General features: G+C 36.0%; 1 protein-coding gene across 3 annotated transcripts in view; it reads right to left on the bottom strand.

Annotated features, from left to right (window-relative positions):
• The window catches only part of LOC119657816 (palmitoyltransferase ZDHHC8B), a 54193-nt gene continuing 33138 nt past the window's right edge, over positions 1–21055 (bottom strand). Inside the window, exons 2-10 of one of the 3 annotated variants that reach the window (XM_038064929.1) lie at positions 18857–18975; positions 18563–18720; positions 18325–18497; positions 15073–15267; positions 14763–15003; positions 9115–9338; positions 8660–8845; positions 8358–8402; positions 2663–2800 (exon numbers count right to left, since the gene is read on the bottom strand). In XM_038064929.1, coding sequence (XP_037920857.1) covers positions 8393–8402; positions 8660–8845; positions 9115–9338; positions 14763–15003; positions 15073–15267; positions 18325–18497; positions 18563–18720; positions 18857–18975 — 1306 coding nt within the window. In that variant the 3' untranslated portion in view covers positions 2663–2800; positions 8358–8392. Of the gene's footprint in view, positions 2801–8357; positions 8403–8659; positions 8846–9114; positions 9339–14762; positions 15004–15072; positions 15268–18324; positions 18498–18562; positions 18721–18856; positions 18976–21055 lie in introns of all 3 variants that reach the window. The other 2 variants (XM_038064928.1, XM_038064927.1) reach the window with 2 other exon arrangements.

Below are 21055 nucleotides of genomic sequence, written 5' to 3'. Positions count from 1 at the left end.
TCTGCTCTTCTCCTATTATTGCGTTCTTCTCAGACAGATTCTTATATTGGATTTCCTACAATCGTTTCATGTCAGATAATAATTTTAGACTTTATGCCTCGCGTATGATCATCAAATAAAAAATTCTGACTAATACATAAAATTTGTTCAACTAAACTAATATTACCAGTTTGAATGAAATTTTGTGAATTGCTGGAAGAATTATGACAAAAAAAAAACAAGAAAAAAATGTATGTATTGTGATCGAAAAACATTTATCACTTTAATCACTTCTACTTTCAATCATACTGCAACAATTTAATATTTTTTACAAGAAAAATAAAAATTCTAAAATAAAAAAATTATGCTAGTTGATAAAATTGGTTGAATGTCCTAACACGGAGAATTTTCTATACATTTTTAAAATGATTATTCCGAAAAAATTGTTGGCTAGCCCCGCTCTTCATTTCAAATCGAGTTCCACTATACGATAAAAATCAGCCGTAAACGTCCAGCTTGAATACAATTTTACAAGTGTTATATAGATAAGAATCGCTATAATAAATATTTTCTAAAAGTAAAAAAATTATACAACGTATAAATTAAAAAATGACTTTGCTTATTATACAAAATTGAACGACTATAATTCAGTTTTCATTTCTCAGTGTTTTTTTTTTCCTTTCGACTGTATTCGCTTGTGTTCATAAACCTAAATTATCCATTTTGGTATAAAAACTATTTATATCATTTTTGTTTAGTGTTAAATCCCTTTATATAATATTTTTTTACTTTAAATTTGTAATCATTTTAATATTTTTACAAATAATGGTTTACGAGCAATCAGAATCATGTCTGGCATTTTTTTCATGTACATTTACACATTACACGTTTCATCTTACACATACTCAAACACGAATTGATTGGCTTCATTTGAAAAATAGTCTGAGCGACCCCTCAAGATTTACTCCATGCTGTCTAGATTATCTAAATCTTGTCCAAACTTGAGAATTTGTACTACTACGCGCACTATCATGAATGCGTTGCACTGTAAATCAATTTGCATGTTTTTCTTCAATAGAGTTTGCAATTGGAAGCACGAGATGTGGCTTGCTTGAAACTGTGTGTTTGCCGCCGTGTATTCTTTTACAGATACAAAAATTATGTATGTATAATGTCCTAGGTGCAAATACCAAAACTTGATAAGATCTATTATTTATAATTCTTCACTTTCGACAGAACTTATTGCTAAAGTTGTTCGTCATCAAGCTTAAGACTCAAATTAAAAATTTTGGACATTATTGCCCAAACAAGCAGAGTCGTGTACTAATGTATGAGAATTAAACCTATAATTAAAATATATTCTAGTTGGAAGACAAGATTTTTCTACATTAAACCTATGCGTTGTGAGTGCAACAGGTTCAACTAGATAGCAACATCCTCGGAATTGTTTCCAGTTCTGACAACTGAACGCAATACATTTAAAGTAACAGGTTTAGTAAACGTTCAAAGATCTTTCCTAAATTTTTCAATTGAAGCCAATTCCACGTACGATGACTTATTTTACACATGGGTGGGGATCGGGCACTGATGAGTAATGAGTTTGTATACCACTAAATTATCATACATTTAAGTTTCACAAGATATAAAAAACGACGACCGAATGATGATGGTTGGTGATGACGGATGAAGAATTGGATTTAATATAGGGGAAGGTTATACTGAAATTTCGTAATTCATATCATAAACACTAGCTCGATCTGGAGTAGGTGTGGTTGAGCGTTGCTGTTGCTGACTTAATTGGCTACTATTACTTCCAGACACCCCTCCACCTCCACTACCTGCACTGTTCATACCTAGGTGGCTTGCATTCCCTCCGCCACCATTATTTCGATTTTGATGACCTTGTTGTTGATCGATGGATTGCATTTCCATAGAATCAGTCATTTCAAGGGCACGCACAAAAGACATTGGCCTCGTTGGCGTCTGCTTACGCTTTATCTGGGGAGACGGTTGCGTTTGTGGATTAGGAGGAAACACTGGCACACCACCACGTAAAGCTGGCTGATAACCTCCAGAACTACTCGAGTTTCCAGTGAGGTTACTTGATGTGCCTACCACGGAATTTACCATCTGATTTTGCGATTGACCTGTACTGGTGATGGGGTTCCCATATCGTAGCATATATGTTTGGGACGTTGGCAACTGTGGTTGTTGATTTTGTTGTTGTTGGACAATTGTCGGGCTCGTAGGGTTCGATCGATGATGATGAATATCATATTGTTGTTGATATTCCAATTGAGATGATGCCATCATACCTCCCGGCGTTCTCGAATTATTCAACATAATGGGGTGTTGATTAACCATGAACTGTGGCGGCATTTGATGATTTCCGATATTTTGAGGCCCATTATTTCCACTATTTGCAAACCCAGGTGAAGTGTCTTTCCACATATAAACACCATGTTGCGGGCTTCCTGCTAATTCACGAATATTATCAACGGTATTATTCGTTCTTGCGTACGATAACTCGTTGCCTCCTTGTCGGACTAACTCCCCTTCTGAGAGGAAACGCCGTTGAGGACTACCGTATTGATTATTCGGTATCATCATGCTCCTACCTGCCATGCCATTATGATGCATTAAATTCGGTATTTGTTGGCTTTGTTGAATTGATGGCGGTTGTGGATGTTGTGGCGGAAGCCCTGATGGGAAATCGTAATAAATTTGTGTTGATGGTTGCTGCTGATTTTGCTGCTGTTGATTCATGCCAACGCCAATAAAATCCGGCCGTCGGGGTTGTGTAGGAGTCCCAGGATTTGATCTATGGATAATATATAAAAAATTAGCCTGCATTGTTCATTGATATCGATTTTGTAGTCGTTTTTGTTTGAAGCAATAAAATGGATTTCTTCTTAAAATGGAGAACAGCTTTCAAACCTAACGCTATATTATTTCAACATGGACGATAGCCTTACAAAATGCAAAAATCCTACTAATGGAGTCATACGAGAATTGCATTTCAAATACATGAAAACAATGTGAGAATTAACACGAAAGGATTCAATGAAACGAAAAACGAAATCTTTGATGGAATCTAGCGTAAATGAGTATTACGGCTGTATGAATATATTTATTATAAGAAACTATTATAAGTAATCATATAATATTTAGGATTGAAACCTTTATTTTCACATTCTTCTAAATAAAACAGTCCTTCCACTATTAGCTGATTTGACTTTGTTTGCTACTCCGGCATGTTATTTACATAACTTACTGGCCATAAACCCACATAAAATAAGAGAGTTTCACGCAATTACTAGTGCATACTATCTTCAGAAGAAATAAAAACAAAATCTTGAAATCCAGGAAAAAGAAAAATAATAATTAGAGTTAGAGTAGTCTCGGAAAAATACTAGCGCACCCACCTCAGCCGATGCTAGGGTGGGCTCAATCCTGTCAAGAAATGAACAAGAGTTTATGACGCATGCAATAATTAAACTAGTCTGAGCCACACAAATGCGTGTCTGCACCTTAAATATTGATACCCTTACTGGTAAGATGAGGGAACTTGTGAAAGCTTTTCAGAAGAAGCGCGATATCTGCGCTTATGAAAAAAATTTCGATGGTTTGGTGTGTGGCCAAGAAGAGAACAGGAACACAATTAAGATGGTTACAAACCCATCACTTTGAAAACGCATGCATTCAATATAATGTCGGTATTGCTGCTTCGAAAGTTTCCGTTATGCTTTTAAAAAATTGTGATTTGATGACCAGTTGACGATGCTACTATTAACTTGTGATCGCACAATTCATTTCTTTGCCGTCTACGCACCACATATGAATCCAACCAATGTCGAGAAAGACACCTTGTGGCAGTTGCTGGATACACTTGTAATGTATACCTGCCGACGGCTACATCATTAATGTAGGTGCTCTCAATTGTCATTTCGACGAAAAGCCAAACGGCAGCTAGTATCATAGGAGTAAAGAAAACAGATTTGTTACTAAATAATAAAATTTCATTCGGGACATCCGAATGTAAACACTTCTGACCGCAAGTCCAAGTTAACGGCTGCGATGAACCCAAGCGGCTTAAGTGGGCGAAGCAGTAGCCTGATAAGGATGTGAACTTCTACAGGTCGGTGGTTTTTCATTTAATTTATTGTGAAAAATCAGCATCATCAAATCTTAATAAAAATAAACACATTGCAACACCTGCATTTTTACAGATTTATCAGGTTGTCCACAAAGTTTTCGCACAAATCAAAGACAGAATTCAGCAGATAAGTTTATAAAAACCTTTAATTATTTAATCTAATATATAATTGCCTCCATTAGATACGACTTCCCTCCATCTATCGGGCAACTTCAAAATCCCCCCTCTATAAAACTCTTCCCCCTTCCCCTCAAAGTACGTGCGAAGTGCACTTTGGAGGTCAGCTTCAGAAGTCATTTTTTTACCATCCAGAAAATGTTGGAGGGACCTGAACAAATGGTAATCAGAAGGAGCAAGGTCGGGACTATACGCAGGATGACTCAAGACTTCCCAGCCAAGCTCACTCAATTTTCGCTGAGTAGTTAAAGATGTATGCGGCCGGGCGTTATCATGATGAAAGACAATATTTCGCCTGTTGACCAATGCTGGTCGTTTCGAACGTAGCTGGGTGTTTAATCTGTTGAGCTGCTCGCAGTACTTATCGGCGGTAATGGTCTCGTTTGGTCCCAAAAGCTCGTAGTGTATGGGGCCACGAACGTCCCACCATATACTGAGCATTCGCTTCTGCTGATGAATAGACGGCTTTGCTACCGATGGACCCGGTTGATCTCGATGAGTGTAGGCTCGTTTCTTCGCTACGTTTTCGTACACAATCCATTTCTCATCGCCAGTTACCAATCGATTCAAAAAAGGGTCGTTTTCGTTCCGTAAAAGGTTAGCGGAGCAAATTCTCACTCTATCGGCCAGATTTCGCTCAGTCAGTTCGTGCGGTACCCACTTTGTGCTCTTCAAAACATATCCAAGACGCGTAATGGCTACTGCTACTCCTGATTTTGATACACCGAGATCCTCTGCAAGCACACGTGTCGAAAGAAAAGGATTCGCTTCCAGTTTGTTGCGCAGGATATCGTCGTCAATCGTATAGGGTCTTCCTGAGCGAGGTTCATCTTCAAGTGTCAGGTCTCCGCTGTAGAATTTTTCGAACCAATCGTAAACTGTCCTGCGCTTTACCTTTCCTTCACCGAATACCTTCGACAAATTTTCAATCGCCTTCGGCACCTTCGTCCCCATTTGAAACTCGTACAAAATGCAATGACGAAAATGTACTTTGTCGAATTCCATGTTTATCCTTGAATATCCTTCACAACACTGATCCTTCAAGGATAATTTACCATGCATTTTATAGTTAGGACTCTGACCTTTCCATTGGGATATCACATGTTGTACCTGCTGTTTTGGTTTGTCTGCTAATTGCTTTTTAATTGTCACATTAATATTTGTGCGAAAACTTTGTGGACAACCTGATAGATCGGCGATAGATGCTAAACCAACTAAATTTATGCGTCCTCGCCTAGGGGAGAGAATTAATTCCGACTGCGTCATTCAGGCATTGGCCGTTTTTGTGTTGCACAAGGTTCATGGGATAGGGCCCAATACAAAGGAATCCTTCAAAATTGGCTACTGCTGCAGAATAAATGGTCTCTGAATTCCTTTATATGCAAGGTCTTGGTCACAACAGGCCGGCTTATAAAAATATATTTGCAGGAAAAAATTCCCTTTGTTGAAATGGCCAGGTAATAGTCCTGACATGAAACCAGACAGCAAAAATGACCAATCCACAACCGCAGCGTATAGAAGCTTCCACAGTAAGAAAAGGTGGCTCAGTGAAACAATTATAATACAATACGGATTAAGTGTCCTGACACCACAACGGTAGTGGAATCGCTCATAAATTTCGTCTTTGTATAGACTTTTTTATGTCGGTCTATTATAGTTTTTTTTTGAGACAATGTAAATAAATATTTTTTAAAAGAATGCAACTTCCCTATATAACCTTCATAATTAATTAAATTCTAAATTTTGATTAAATTTATTCTGATCAAATATTCGCAAAATCAATTTTGGTAATATTGAATACCAAAATTGCGTAAAATTCATAATGCATCTAAAACCAACTTGCCAGGAGCTGTACATATTATAGGGTGAACAGTGAGGCTCAAATCGAATCTATTCTCATACGACACCGCTATTATCTCACTGTCACTGACAGCACAGGCATTCGAATCAAGCTACCGTTGAAACAACACCAGCAGCACACTGGCAATTTTGCGGGGAAATAAGAAATGATCTCACTCACTCAATCATAATAAAGTTCAAAGAAACATGGAATCAAATCGGAAATACTATCCACAAACAAAGCCTGGTAAGCGATTCATCAGCTCCAAATCAAGGTCCGTGGGAAGAAACGTATCTTTCATAAGTATCGCGACGATAACACGTCGGAAGATTAGAAAATTTACTCCAAGGCAGCAGGAAGCAAATAAAGTGATCGCTATTACCAGAGCGACTCGTCGCAAAAATTTTTCCGATAAACTGTACTCTGGGGATGGAGAGAGAGATTTGTATCGAATTGTCTAAAACTGGCACCAGCCATCAAACACTTTTGTTGTGTTAATGATAAGTTACCAACCGCGCGATAAGCTGCGACGGATATATTGCGGCAATAATTTGAGCAAATTTCAACGGAAGAATTTGTTCATCTGAAACTTTCACAAACACTGCTGATATTTTGAGCAATTCCACCTATCAGTGCCAGATAATACATATTTATATTAACTTCCGATTCGATGATTCCAAACAAAAGGTTTGTGTTTTGACACCGTGATCAAAGTTGCATCGACTAACCACTGGCAGGGCACGGACTGAAAACGAAACAAAAATATTTTTCTTGGAAATGTTTTCCTTGTTTGGAGTAACAACCATTCCAACATTGTCTTATTTTTATTTTTCGCCATTTTCTGTCAAATTGTATTTCAATTTCAACATCACCACACTTATTGATAAATCTACTGCAACAGGATAAGCATAAAGCCAAACACAACTATTCATGATGCAACCGGTATTCGAACCCAGGGCGCAAAGTGAAGCGGCTGAGGCTCAACGAACTCGAGCATCACACCTTCGATATAATATGGTCATAATCATTGGAAAACTTATGATGATTATTTATATATCGTGTTGCTTTATATAAATATAAAATAATTTGCTATGTCCTGTCGATATAGATATATCATCATTATGTCGGTAGCAATATAACTGAATCTTCATACGGACCAGATATAGCAGACTAATAATGAATCAGCACTTTCTTTGTATAAACCGCGCTTCAACATTTAAACATGTTTTTTCCTGCCTGAACTAAAACAATTCTTCTATCCGATGAAGATTTTTTCAAGCTGATAGAATCGAAAAAGTGGTGAAATTCAGAACTTAACTTTGAAAATATTTCCAACAATTAAATCTGAGAAAAATTATTTAAGCTGCTTTGATAAAATAAAATGCTTTTTGTTCCAGATAAGGGAAGACGCCTATAACAAGGCAGTCGCCAACTAACTTTCTGGGACATAAATGGCTTTGTGTGTAAAATTCAACTACAATTCAAATCACATTTGGCATAAAAATCCCTAATGACTTCTAGAATGGTAATGAAGGTATGATGCATATTCAAAAATATTGTGATTTATAAGATGGTCGCTCGCCAAATCAAATTGTTCTCAACTTGACCCAGAAACACAAAGCCTTTGACAGGTCGTCAATGATAATCTTATCATATATCCGCTACAAGCCAATTATAGTCGCTTGCAAATCTGTGAACTTGTGTTAAAAGGGCAATACTAGTAACTAATTTTCTATGAAGACCTCTTCAATGCTAATATTCTCCTACTTCATAAATTTACATATTTTTATGTTTTTCTAAATCTGAGTATGTGAAGTGTGGAAGAAATGCGTTGGAGAAAATTTATCACTTTCTGTTCGTGGCACACTGACATGACAAAATACGAGCAATAATAATGTTGATAATTACATGAGAACGAACTTCCAAGCAGTAAATTTAACAATTACATTTCAAAATGCTCATATCAAAATATTTGAACTGTTCAAGAGCGCAATAAGCTTTCATTTAAACTTAAAAAATAAAAAAAAAATCAATGTATTTGTCAAATAAAAATAAATAAATTTCAAAAATGACAAGTGTTTCACGCAAGATATATGAAAAACACACGAAAATAACATCCAGCCTAAATACTCACATTACTAAAAAATATAAATAGATTGGAAACAATAAATGCAATCGGCTTATAGATCTTCTATTTTTAATTACCGTAAAAGGTAAATATGTAACGAAGTAATTTCCAGCTATGTCCATCTGACTCCCATCATAATTATTTTTTATAAAATCGTATTCACATTCATTTCAGGAAATTAGAGACAGAAAGAAAAGAATAGCAGAAAAATATAAAAAGTGTTTCGGATGAAAGTAGTAAGTTTTTTTCTTTGAAGAGAAAATAAATAGAAACACAAACAATCGATTTAAATCTACCTGTTTCATCCAATTTCAATTATATATAAACTAATACAAGAAAGTAACTTCCATTCGATATATTTTGTACATAAAATACGAACCTCCTCACTGGGCTTGACATAGCCAGTGGCGTTGCTACACCTAGCGCTTTAATTCGTTGCTGCATCGTCGGCGTTGCTGAAGTCCCACTTCTTTGTCCGCCTAGTTGACCCATATTTTGACTAGGATGATTGGGATGATCTGGTGAGAGCGCATCCGGATTATATCCTCTTGATGGCTCAAGTCCCCTAAAATAAATTGTCTCAGCGTTAATATCAGTCTCATCATATCATCGTAAACATTATTAAGCCAGTTGCTTACATTGTATTCAAACAACTATTTTGATCGGAAATAAATTTTCACCGCATAATACGCGATATATTTTTCTGGCAGTTTTTAGCAATAAGTCTCGTCGAAAGCTTTGCACCACTAAACACTTAGGGCGTAGGTTTACCATTAAAGGATATCTTTTAAATGACTGTATATTAATTTTCATAATACTTCTCTTTGAACTCACCTTTGTCTAGAATGCGGGCTATGTCGTGGGTGATACATTCTCATGTGTCGTGGAGAATCGCCACCTCCATTACCACCACCGCCTACATTTCCTGTATTTTCGATAGGAGGCAAATAAAAATTGGTGGAATTATGCCGCTGCAGGGGCGGCGTTGGTTCACAATCTTGACTCTGTGATGCTTGGGGTTCCATATCTGTATCAGAACATTCCCGTCCAGGTGATAGCTAATTGTAAACGGAAAAGTCGTATTATTGAGTCTCTTCGTCCCTACACAACTCGAATGATTTAAGATATTCTATGTTCATTCTTCTTAAATTACGCCATCTTGAAAGTGAAATGTATCTTGAAATTCAACTCTTCAATAAATTGTATATGGTTGCGCCTGTAATCAAATTTTTTTCTAATTTCAACTGTTGGTATTATTATATTACATAATCCATACCGTTAAATTTTAAACAATGCGAGAAAAGAAGCCTCGCTATTCGGCTCAAGGACAATAAACGCATTATTACGTATGGAAAAATGTTCAGTAGAAAACTCGGATTACGACTGACGGATCGAAATAACTACACAATATGACAAATATCCTCATCATATTAAAAAATTTAAAAAAGTCAAGTTTTCTTCAAATTTAAAAACATTCACAAAGAAGTTTGATTACAATGCATAATCACAGAAATTAGGCTGAATAATTGATAGTCTCCATTAATCAGCATTGCATTTTTATTCTGCTACGAATCATTTTCTAAAAGCTTTTACACAATATAGCATATATTTTTGTTTTCTTCTAAAATTGTGCACGTAAGAGAGTTAAACTACATTGATGTGCACACATTCTTAATTTTCCGCAGAAGATGTGGATAATGCTACTCAGAAAAATGTGTTAAGGGAACCTTTCATGAAAACATACAAGAAAATTACCAATCGTTGGATAAAACAGAGTCCTTAGAGGTAACCAAGTATATGAATAACAAAGCCGTACACAAAACGGAAACAAATTTGGGAATCACTCTAGCACTAATAAGCATATTCATTTGCTTTAACCACAGCACAGTTCGAAGGTTCCGAACGTTCTTTATTATTATTTTTTCTGCGTCAAACAGTGTAAAGATATGGTAATAGTGATCGAGTGATTCAAAACCCAGAAAACAAAATGTGAACACAAACATAAAATAAGTTATGAATAGTACAAAGGAACACACAATATATATTTCATATTTTGAAGCAATTTCGAATCCTTAAGAATATAACTTAATAAAATTAAAAATAAAAGAAGTAATAAATGTATTACCTTCATTTGGTGCTTTCTTTTAGTGAGGGCAATGTTATGACTTATTATTTACGAAAGCAAAAAAGCTTGTATATACAGGTTACACCTATTGCAAAATGTTAATTGCACAAGCAAAATAAAAAAAAAGTTAGGCTAACAACAGTATTTGGGGTTTACCTACAAGCGCAACTGATTATTTGTGTTAATATCGTAACTATTAGATGTGTCGGTACAATTCATTTATAAACAACGAATTTACATATTATTGGTGCCTAACGTGCTTTAATAGTTTGGGAATTACAATTTTCCAAGTGCAGTTTAAACGAAGATATACGCTGTCGTTGAAACATACTGAATTCAGTTGAAAGCCTCATCTAAGGTGGTGACAATTTTATCCGCTGATAACTAATCACGCAGTTATAGATATCCTGAGATCGCTGACATATGTACATAGGAACAAATGCAATATATGCTTCAGCTTCGTGTTGGTGCTATGTACACAGCTCTCAACTCTATGCATCAGTGAATTAACAACACATATTTCTTTTAGTTTCCCTCAATTTATAACTAGGAGATACTTACCGTGAAATGATAGTGTTTTGTGAGGGAAATGCACTTCTGTCTAGCAGGAGCTAATCAGAATTGTACTTTCGTTGCCTAAAAGAAGCATTTTCTTCTACGTAACTTGACAAAGGATGCTTTGAAATTAGAAGTTATTAGGGCAATCAAAGAAAGATCGTTCAAACGAATTAAAAATGAATTATTGTGAACAGGTGCAACTAAATGCAAAAATTGCCGTTATCAAAAAACTTTATTCTGTAATTGGAATACAGAGTGAATGTAAAAGTCAGGATGGTGAATCAAATGCGACTTCCAAATTGCCCTCACCTGCAAGCGAAATCGATATATCATATAATTCAGTTTTCCCCTACATCCTATACAAAATCCCCACATAATTTTAAGAGGAAAACGCAGAAAAATTCAATAGATCATGTCATGTTTCCTCAAATACTTCAAACCTGTCATTGAGTCACAGATCTTAGTCAAATAGTGTCTGACGAGTCATTACAATTTTACTATTTACAATAATAAGTAGAATATTGGGTGCGTCGAGAAATGTGTATCTCTAGGTAGTGTTATTTTTGCTGGATGGCAGCAACGAATTCGATGTGGCTCGACACATTAAAAGTGTTAAATCCACCTTCTATTTTGTCCAAAATCTGAAAATGCAGTTACCTAGACACTAGCAAGTTGAGCCATTTTACGCCAAAGTTCATGAAAAGTGACCGTTAACAGTTTTCATCAGTTTATGAATGCGTTGTGTTATAGGGTTACTCTGGCCTGAAACAATAGTAGTCGTAAACAGGCTATGATAGGCAATGGAATCCACTGTCCCAGGATGGCAGTCACATATGATACTCTGGATAAAAACAGAAGAAAGGTGCATGTTTCTCAGAGCCTTAAGAAGAACAAGAGCACACTGCCAGGAGCCGATAGCGACGTCTCGTAAATGTGGTTGATGCAATGCGTAATGTCCCACTGGCAACTATAATACATTGCAAAGCCGAAAACTAAGGAGGGAACACATTTGGAGTCACACAGATGTACGTAAAGAAAAGATAACCAGTGTAAGCCTATGTAGCGAGGAAATTTATGGGCAATACCACGACCGCCTGGTTGTGGATAAAATTCGGCTCAATAGGTTGCAGTGAGGGGGTTGTTTAATCTGATGAGAATGATCCAGCCCGGAAAGTCTCTAAGGACCATATCTGTGGTAGAAAAGGCGGGACGTGGCAGACCCTGTCTCAGAATGAGTGGTAGGTTAGGGATATCGAATTGGTGGATTTCGACACAAAACCAAGAAACCTGGAGCGCCTTACTGACCGGGTTCAGACCGAGTTCAGACTCGATTGTTGTGGGTTGTGTGATGATGATAAAAAGTTTAAATTGAATGAAGCCGATGGTCATATGTATTTATGTATTGATAAAAAATATAGGATGAATGATGGGATAATTTTCATCGCAAAGGCTCGCCAGTATTAATTTTGGAATGGCGCGAGACGAAATCTGTTTCAAAGAAATAATGGGAATAATGGGTGGCAGAAAGCACGAAACTGCTTGACGTTTTTAAGGTAACATCACTATAAATTCTGAAATCGTATTGTTTTTTTTATTTTCATCGCATAGACTCACTAGTAATGATTTTGTAATGGCGCAGGACGTAATCAGTTTACGAATAATGCGAGGTAGAAAGCACGAAGCTACTTGATGTTGTACTGAATTTTTTTTTGTTGCAGCACACATTGTGGAAAAGTATATTTAAAAGCAGAACCAGATTTAAATCTCCGAAAAGGGGGCCTGAAGATGTTAATTTTTCTCAGCTCCTTTATAAATATGAATATGCAACTTTTTCTTGCCAATTTGGGAGTACACAATTTTTTTAAATCAAAAATTTGACACCTCGAAAAGTACCTCATCGCATGACGGGCAAATTTAGCAAGTCTAAAACAGAAAATTCAAAGTTGGTTCTTTAACTTAAAGTTTATGAAAAAAGTATTGAAAAAATAAAATGGCGAAGCTTAAAAAGATCGACTGTTTTTCAATGGTCAACTTTTTTTCCGATTTTGTTAATGTAAATAACAAATCTAAGACTTACTAAAATTAATTAAGTAGATCCAAAAATGATCTCGAGCAACTTGTCCAAAAATGGAATGATCGCCTCATGCAACACGGACTTAGATTCAATTTAAACAAAACTGAATGTTTGACGACCGATCCCCATGAAACAGGTACAATCACTGTCAGCGGCAGTGATCTGCCCAGAACTGAGCGGGTCAACACTATCAGCCAATGGAGAACTGCGTTATGAAATTGCTTCACGCATTAACACAACCTAGATGGAATGGCGTTCCACATTCGGCGTTGGCCGAATATAAAAGACAATGAACGGCGTCTTACGGTAATGGAGACGAAGATGTTGCGTTGGACTAGTGACGTGACACGTTTTGATCACATCCGAAATGAGGATATCCGCGATCGTTATGGGGTTGCATCGATTGTGGAAAACGACGAAAATTAACCTGCCAAAATTAGTCTGAACATCGAAATCGATGGTAAACGACCAAAAGGCAGGCCGAAACAACGGTGGCTTGATACGCTGGATGGGGATTTAAAAGCCTCGAGATTGCACCCAGATCAGGCATGCCATAGAGCCAAATGGCGAAACCGATCACGACGAGCCGACCCCGCTTGTGAACGGGACAAAGGCTGAAGAAAAAGAAGAAGTTAAGTAGATTCCGAGATTAACTAGCGGCCAGGAAAATGCATTTAAAGCTTTTGATGTTCTATTTATCGAATATTTTTGGAATTGAGTTTTCTCACTTACAATTGATTAATCTACCATCCCTCAAATCAAATAATAAATAATTTTTGATATAATAAAGAAAAAAATTGATGTTTTTACATTCATCGAAAATTTTACTAAACATTATTTCGTATTAGGACATACAAATTTTTTAATTAAACTGAAATAACTTCTAACAAGTGAATAATGGGGGGAATATTGATAAAGAAAACAAATAAATATAATGATGAGGCAATAAAGAGGACAGCATGTTCATATTTTAGGAAGATAAAGGCAAGGACTGTTTTAACTTGGAAAATTCTCATGACTACAGGGATGAAATAACGAAAAATAGACCCGTGCTTCAATTTGAATAGCGCCTCAAATAAATACCATTGCAAATTTGATGTCAAGAGTCATTCGTCTAATCGTAATTGTATACTATTTCATTCCACGAAATGAATGATGCTACTAATTATCCTAATTACGGAAAACCAGTAAAAATTTCCAAGAAATCAATAATACAGATCTAAAATTGAGGAGCAATGAATCGAATTATTTATAGAGCAGAAAAAGAAGGAAAGATCCCTTCGGTTTCTGATTTGTTTGAATTCCTAGATATACACTCTATTATGTTAATATACCGCACCTCGATTTACTGAAATGTTACTAAACCCACTTACTTTTACAGAAGCGACTTTTGCTACAGAAACAAAATTATAATATCACGGGAGAATGTTCCACTTTTTCCAACCTACATCTATGCAAAAATAGCTTAACAATTATTAGCATAGCATGAAAATGAAAAATTCCAAATCTTTCGATAGAATTAAGAAATTGGTTCATAATTAAAAGATATAGCAACTTCTCTCCGAAATTTACATACGAAAAAATTAGTCCGAAAAATAGGCTATACATTTGTAAATTTGAAAAAGAAAAATGTTTTCAAAAATCATCAATACAGCCAGAAAAAAAGACCCCAAATACACTTTTCTCTACAATGCATAAATTCCAAATATACATCAATTTACCCACCTTGCTGTAATGTGTTGTATTTCCACCAGATCGCTGACTATACCCATTTCCATGGTCCGTATAAGTCTTTACCTGAGTATGTCTGTCCCGGTCATACAATGCTTGCTGTTGTCCAGTGCCTGCATTTTGTCCAGCTCCATGCCGTCCTCCGCCAGAGCCATCACGATCACTTGTTATTGTACTAATCGCCTGTGAATCCTTTAGCGATCGACGAGCCGCATATTTTTGAGGCTTCAATAAACTATGGAGAGATTCAATCAACCCCAATAATAATTACCACTTTTGGCTCTGATAAATAATATCCATTTACCTGGGATATTGTGGTCCGAATTGTGTATAGCAACAGTTATGCCAACAACCCCTTGAGAACGGATTGTAACCTCCTTTGAACTTCCCCGTTACTTGTTCGTTTGTGGTTCGACCGCGCGACACTAGCACCATATGGAATCCAGTCAGACCAAATATTGGAATTGCGAGAATTGTCACGAGCCCCATTAAACAGATACTATTTATATATGTGTTAATGTAAGGAAATTTACTTGTAATTCCTTGTTTTTCTTAAAATTTGCTCTGTAAATAATTCGCTTACTTTTTTTAATTTATGAATTTATACAAAAACTAAAATAAGGAATAGCTTGTAGAATACATTATAAAGGGTAAATCATTTCTACCTTGTCTTTTAAATTCAGATAAAAGACATGGAATCGAATTCCATCATGAACACTTTATTATAATTGGAAAGAACAATCTATAGCATTTACTTGAAAGTGTTCATCCTGATGGTCCAATTTTCGACGATACTTTTGAACGAAACTTTTCTCAGAGACTTCACCCCAAAACTCCAAACGAAATAGTTCAAAGGGGTAATATCACATGATGTAAGCCTGTCAGTTACATTTGAATAGTGCGCATTTGATCGGGGACCGTAACGTGGATGGGACTATTCTGGCGGCCGTTGATCGAATGAAAAATGATTTGGCCAACCGGCAAGATATGTTTGTTTAAATTGTGAGCCAGGACTTTATGTTAGGCTGTCAGCGAGAATTTTATAAGCATCTTTATGCTAATGAACATTTTTGATAAATGCTCACACACAAAAATTTCTCAAATTCTCGTCTCAGGTCGTTTCACATCCATAGTTGAACTAATGATTTTTCAGCTTGCCGGTACGTGGATGGTGTATTCAGTTCAACTGGTGGAAAGGTGAATTGCGGCCTTTTCCAGTGTAACTGACAAGCCGAACTGTACGTAATTTGGAGACATTGTTGGGTTGTCAGTCTATCCATGATGATTTGCCAAACAGTACTAAATAAAATAATATGACAGCTAGACACGAGTTGCGCGTCGTCTGTAAAAAGAAAGCTTACCCTAAAAAACATCTAAATGAATCACCCTTCATATAAACATATTGAAAAAAATTAATATCCGATAGATCGTCAAATAATAATAATAATAATCGTTGGCCCAACAATCCATATTGGATCAGGGCCTTGAAGTGTGTTACAGCACTTCATTCAAGACGGCAACGGTACACTATGATAACACTGTAGGAGGCAATGTGGCCAGCATTGCGCTCGCCCGAGATTATCACCCTGATTTGACTCAGGTACTCATTCACAGCTAAGTCGACTGATATCCAACGTCAAATCACGATACAAATTCCACTACCACCAGTGAGATTTGAACCGCAACCTTCCGTAAAACAGCCTTGTTTTCTAACCACTCAGCTATACGTCCTGACAAATCTATAAGACGTCGTTTGAGGAAAAAAAATAAAATGTACTACAGCCAGCCTCACTGATTTCATAGGTTATTTTCTCAATAAATAATAGCTAGTGAAACCAAAAATAATAATAGGCTGTTCCTAACAATTTCATATAATATTATGCATCTGGTCTTGTATTTTCATTTGGCTGCAATGCTACCGTTATTTCGTTACGCTTGATTCAATTACGCGTCGCAGATATACAAGCACAAATAATTCAATTTTTTCCCATTGATATATTTTTTCTTGATTCAAATTTTTTCGTTTGGAAAGACGATGCATTGTGTGGCGTAGTAAGTAATTTGCAGAGTACTCTATGAATTATGTATAATAGGGGATGATAGTGCGTAAAGTCTGCAATTGCTTTTGTGAAATACTCTTTGTTTTGAAAATCTGGACTTATTTTGGTTGATATTGGTTCCTATTTTATTTCAGAGTGGATTTTGGGCTTTTGCCGAAAATAACATAAGTAAATACAGTTATTAATGTTTTCTCTATTAATAAAAGTTAGCAATTCCGTTTGGATTTTGGTTCAACTTCATACACATATGTGGGGGTCCACAATATCAACCTTTCTATTAAATGCCCTGTCAAAAAGTTGCGCTTCTGAGAAAATTGCGTGTATCAGAGAGATGGATGGTGAACCAGTTTTAATAAGTTTTCGCTTTCCACAAAACCTTAAAAATGGATCAGTTTGTAACTAAGTGCAGTTTTATGAAAGGAAAGTCGAATGTCTGCGAAAATAGCACACATTCCGATTAATATTACTGGACTTTCGACATTCTATATGGTGTCACTGAGGATTGTAAAAATTGACGAAAGCTCACAATTTCTGAATATTGACAGTAGTAATGAAACGCGAGTCGAATATAATTCGCTTCTTTTTCACAGAAGGTAAGACTCTCACTGTCACTCGAAAGCACCAAGCATCTGTCAACACCTGTCTGCGTCGTGTCATCGGAGTACACTGGCCTAATATTGTTTCAAACAAAGAGCTTTGTCGACACACAGGCCTGCCACCCGTGGTTGATGTGATCGGGAGGCGGAAATAGCAGTGGATAGGTCACATAAAAAAAGGAGCGGCAATTGCATTGTTATGTCATGCAGTGGAACCGGCTCTTCTAAAATGGTCGGCGAATGGGTCGCCCCAAGAAAACTTGGCGCAGAGGAGAAGTGCGGGCATTTGGGTAAGTTCTGAAGTAGCTAAACGGGCTTGACGCGTTATACCCCACCAAGGGCTAAATGATAACCATATATATAAACCACGAAAAATATTGACAAGATTATTCGAGCGGGAAGAATTAAAAGTATTCTTTTTTTCAAAAGAGTCCTAATTTTTAAATTCCTCCAAAATTACCATTTCATGATCTCAGTGGCCTAGGTATATTTCCGCATTTAAATGTTTTAAATTTGAGGCTGCAAATCTGCAGTAAAACAATATTGATCATAAAGAATAAAGTATGTGCTTTCAATGGACATATTGATAAGTTTAGAAGAGTTTCCATAAATTCATTGACGATTAATTCATTGACGATTTATTTTATATTGCATTTTGTTAATTACCATTTGTTATTCGTTGCTTCCCCTGGAGATTACGATCTCCAATGTAGGAAACAAAGCATGTAGGTTCAAATGGCCATTTCATCGAAGAACTAAACTTAAGTCTTTATTTGCGTATAAATAATTCAGTCTAATTTTCCAAGAGGCATCACAATCAATACTTTCAGTATTGAAAAAAATAGCTCCAATGAACCCTTAAAAATAAAGTAACAATATTTTTTTTTAAAAAAAGGATACGCCACGATTGGTTCCGTTTGAGTTATAATGGGCATATTATTTAAAACATATACTAAGCATAATGAAAATATGCTTAACATATGTATTGACAGTGATATAAGGAAAAAGAAGAAAAATCGGTAATTTCTTCGTCCGATACAATTATTCACCCACGGACAATGGTGATCGAATGTCTGCAAGGGAAAAAGTTTAAATTATATTCTGCTCTCCCAAAAGCATATGTGCGTAGAAAACTTACTTCTATACAATGATTGCATACTGAGCAATGTGAACATCGTGGCGGCCGATAAAACTTACACGTAACACACCATTTCATGCGTACTGTAATACCATTTATTTCTGCATTCTTATAAAGGGGAGCACGAAACTCTTCTTCACGATCTTCGTCTGGAGGAGCTGAGTTTTAAAGAGATTTAAAAATATATTTATAACTAAAAGGGTGCGAAATACCATCATATATTACAGAATAGTATACCACCGAATTCGTACCGAAATTCGCTACTTTAAACAGTATAAGTATTGTCTTATTTACCTTTAGGAATGACACCAGGATCCATAAAAGTCGCCAATGTGAAGTTGGCTATGACAAAGAATGTTATAACGCCTTGGTATGCCGGAACCCAAGGGTGACTGAATATGTAATATTGGCATCTGAAAAAAAAACCAGAAATTATATAATTTACTATAGTTTATGAGACGAACGGAAATATAGAAATTTTCAATACAGAATAAATAATATCAAGTTATTAATGTACTTCTCCTAACCATCTAACAAATTCCATCAGGCAAATCTTACCGTATGCAACACAGAAAATTTCAAAAATTACCGTGAGGCAAGTTTCAACCAAATTCATGAATCAAATTTGAATGGAGGACATATTGTTATATATGCAAGACAAGAAAATTATTGAAAGAAATTACTGCTCAAAATGCTATGAACACAAAAGGTTATAATCATGCCCAAGGGGTAAGCAGCTTCATTAGATTTCAAATGAGAGATACATTAGAATTGATGCATCAGTAACAAAGTTATGCATACATCAACAATTGATTTCACTGAAAGTTATGAAGCATGTCAACGCTACTCTCGCGAAGCAGGTTGGTCATGGTCATTTTGAATGAAGAAATAAGAACAAAGTAAGCAAAAATTTCAAATATGCGATATCCAACCTATAAATAATACATCTTCGATTTTCGACCGAATATCGTTTAATTGTCCGAATCATGAATAGTCTCTGACTCCTTATTGACAAGAAAAAATCAATAGCATCGGCTTCACAATATACATGAAAAACTACAACTGATTTCACCAAAAAACGTATTAAACCTTAAATTAGAGGAGCTGTATATCTAATGGCAATTTACTTTAGCCTACTCCCTTATAGATTGATTGCTTGATAGTTAAGCGCCAAGAATTATGAAGAAAATTATCCGCATACACCCTATGGGCCTTCACTTTCCAAAAATATAACTGAAGCTGAAAAACTTTTCGGAAACTTTTCCACTTTTTGCTGAACAATTGAACATATAACTGAAAGCGATTCCTTGAGATTTTTAAAACTTTTGGAGGAAAGGAATTTAGTAGACTATCAGTCACATCAACATTCAATCGAAGAACATTGTCCATTTCCCGACCGGTTCAAATAACAGTTGATGGTGGCTGGTCGTCTGTAAAAATTTATTTTTAATGAAAGACGAAGATAAAAGACATTTTATGCTAAACCTTGTTCGTCAAAAAATAACTACATACATAAAATAAGACTAGTGTCTGCAGCAAAAGTAAAAAGGACAAAAACAAATTTTCAATTCTGCAGTGGACGCCAGCGGCGCTAAAACATCCCTACATTCATAATCCACAACGTCCTTGTATAAAAACAACTTAGAACTAGTTTTAAAATTGGTTTCTCTGAAATAATTCCTAAGAAGAAAACCGATTTCGATCCGCTAAAAACTCACTTTCCAATACGACAAAGAGACTCGGCGACTGCGGATAAGCAATTATACGATGCTGGGCTATTTTTTTATTAAACAATTTTTTTAAATCAATTTTTTTCGTCGAAAGCAATTTTATGACCATATTTCAACAGTTTTTCTATCGATTGTCACAGAGAGAAAAGCCGACCTGATCGGCATAGCGAGATCACCGAAAATATCTTTTAGATGGTCCTCAGTAACGTAATACATCTATAATTATTACCATGAGAGATATATTCTTTGTAATGTATGGGACAAATAAAGTCTCGTTGCCGGTCATCAAAAATTGATTTTCTATCTCAAATCTTGAGCCTAAATTGATAACCCGCTGGATGATATTGATTACCTTCATATTTAACCAGTCCCGCTCCATTGGCTCCTGATGATTTGAGGCTCTTAAGACTATGAATTGTATGGTATTTCAACATGAATCATAACTTGGCATGCGCATGAACTTCCGGAAGCGACCTCATAGACAGAAAAAAGAAGCCTGGGAGAACCAATAGGTGTGAGAACTCGAAATTCACAGGGAGCAACCGTACCAGGTGCGGAAGTTTTACCATGAGCAAGATGAAGTTTCAATATTGAAAAAGAGGGAGAGGGGCATATTGAAGCGATAAATTGAAGACTCTAATGAATTGCCCAACAATCAAAATATCGGCAAGTTGGAGGTCTTACAAACTGAAAACCATGGAAAAGTCTGCGCAATTCATCGGTTTATATCATCATAAGTCGCCAAGAATCGATGGAATTACAG

Source organism: Hermetia illucens, chromosome 5 (assembly GCF_905115235.1).
Source record: "Hermetia illucens chromosome 5, iHerIll2.2.curated.20191125, whole genome shotgun sequence".
NCBI classification, from domain to species: domain Eukaryota; kingdom Metazoa; phylum Arthropoda; class Insecta; order Diptera; family Stratiomyidae; genus Hermetia; species Hermetia illucens.
This window is presented reverse-complemented; position numbering and strand designations above follow the sequence as displayed.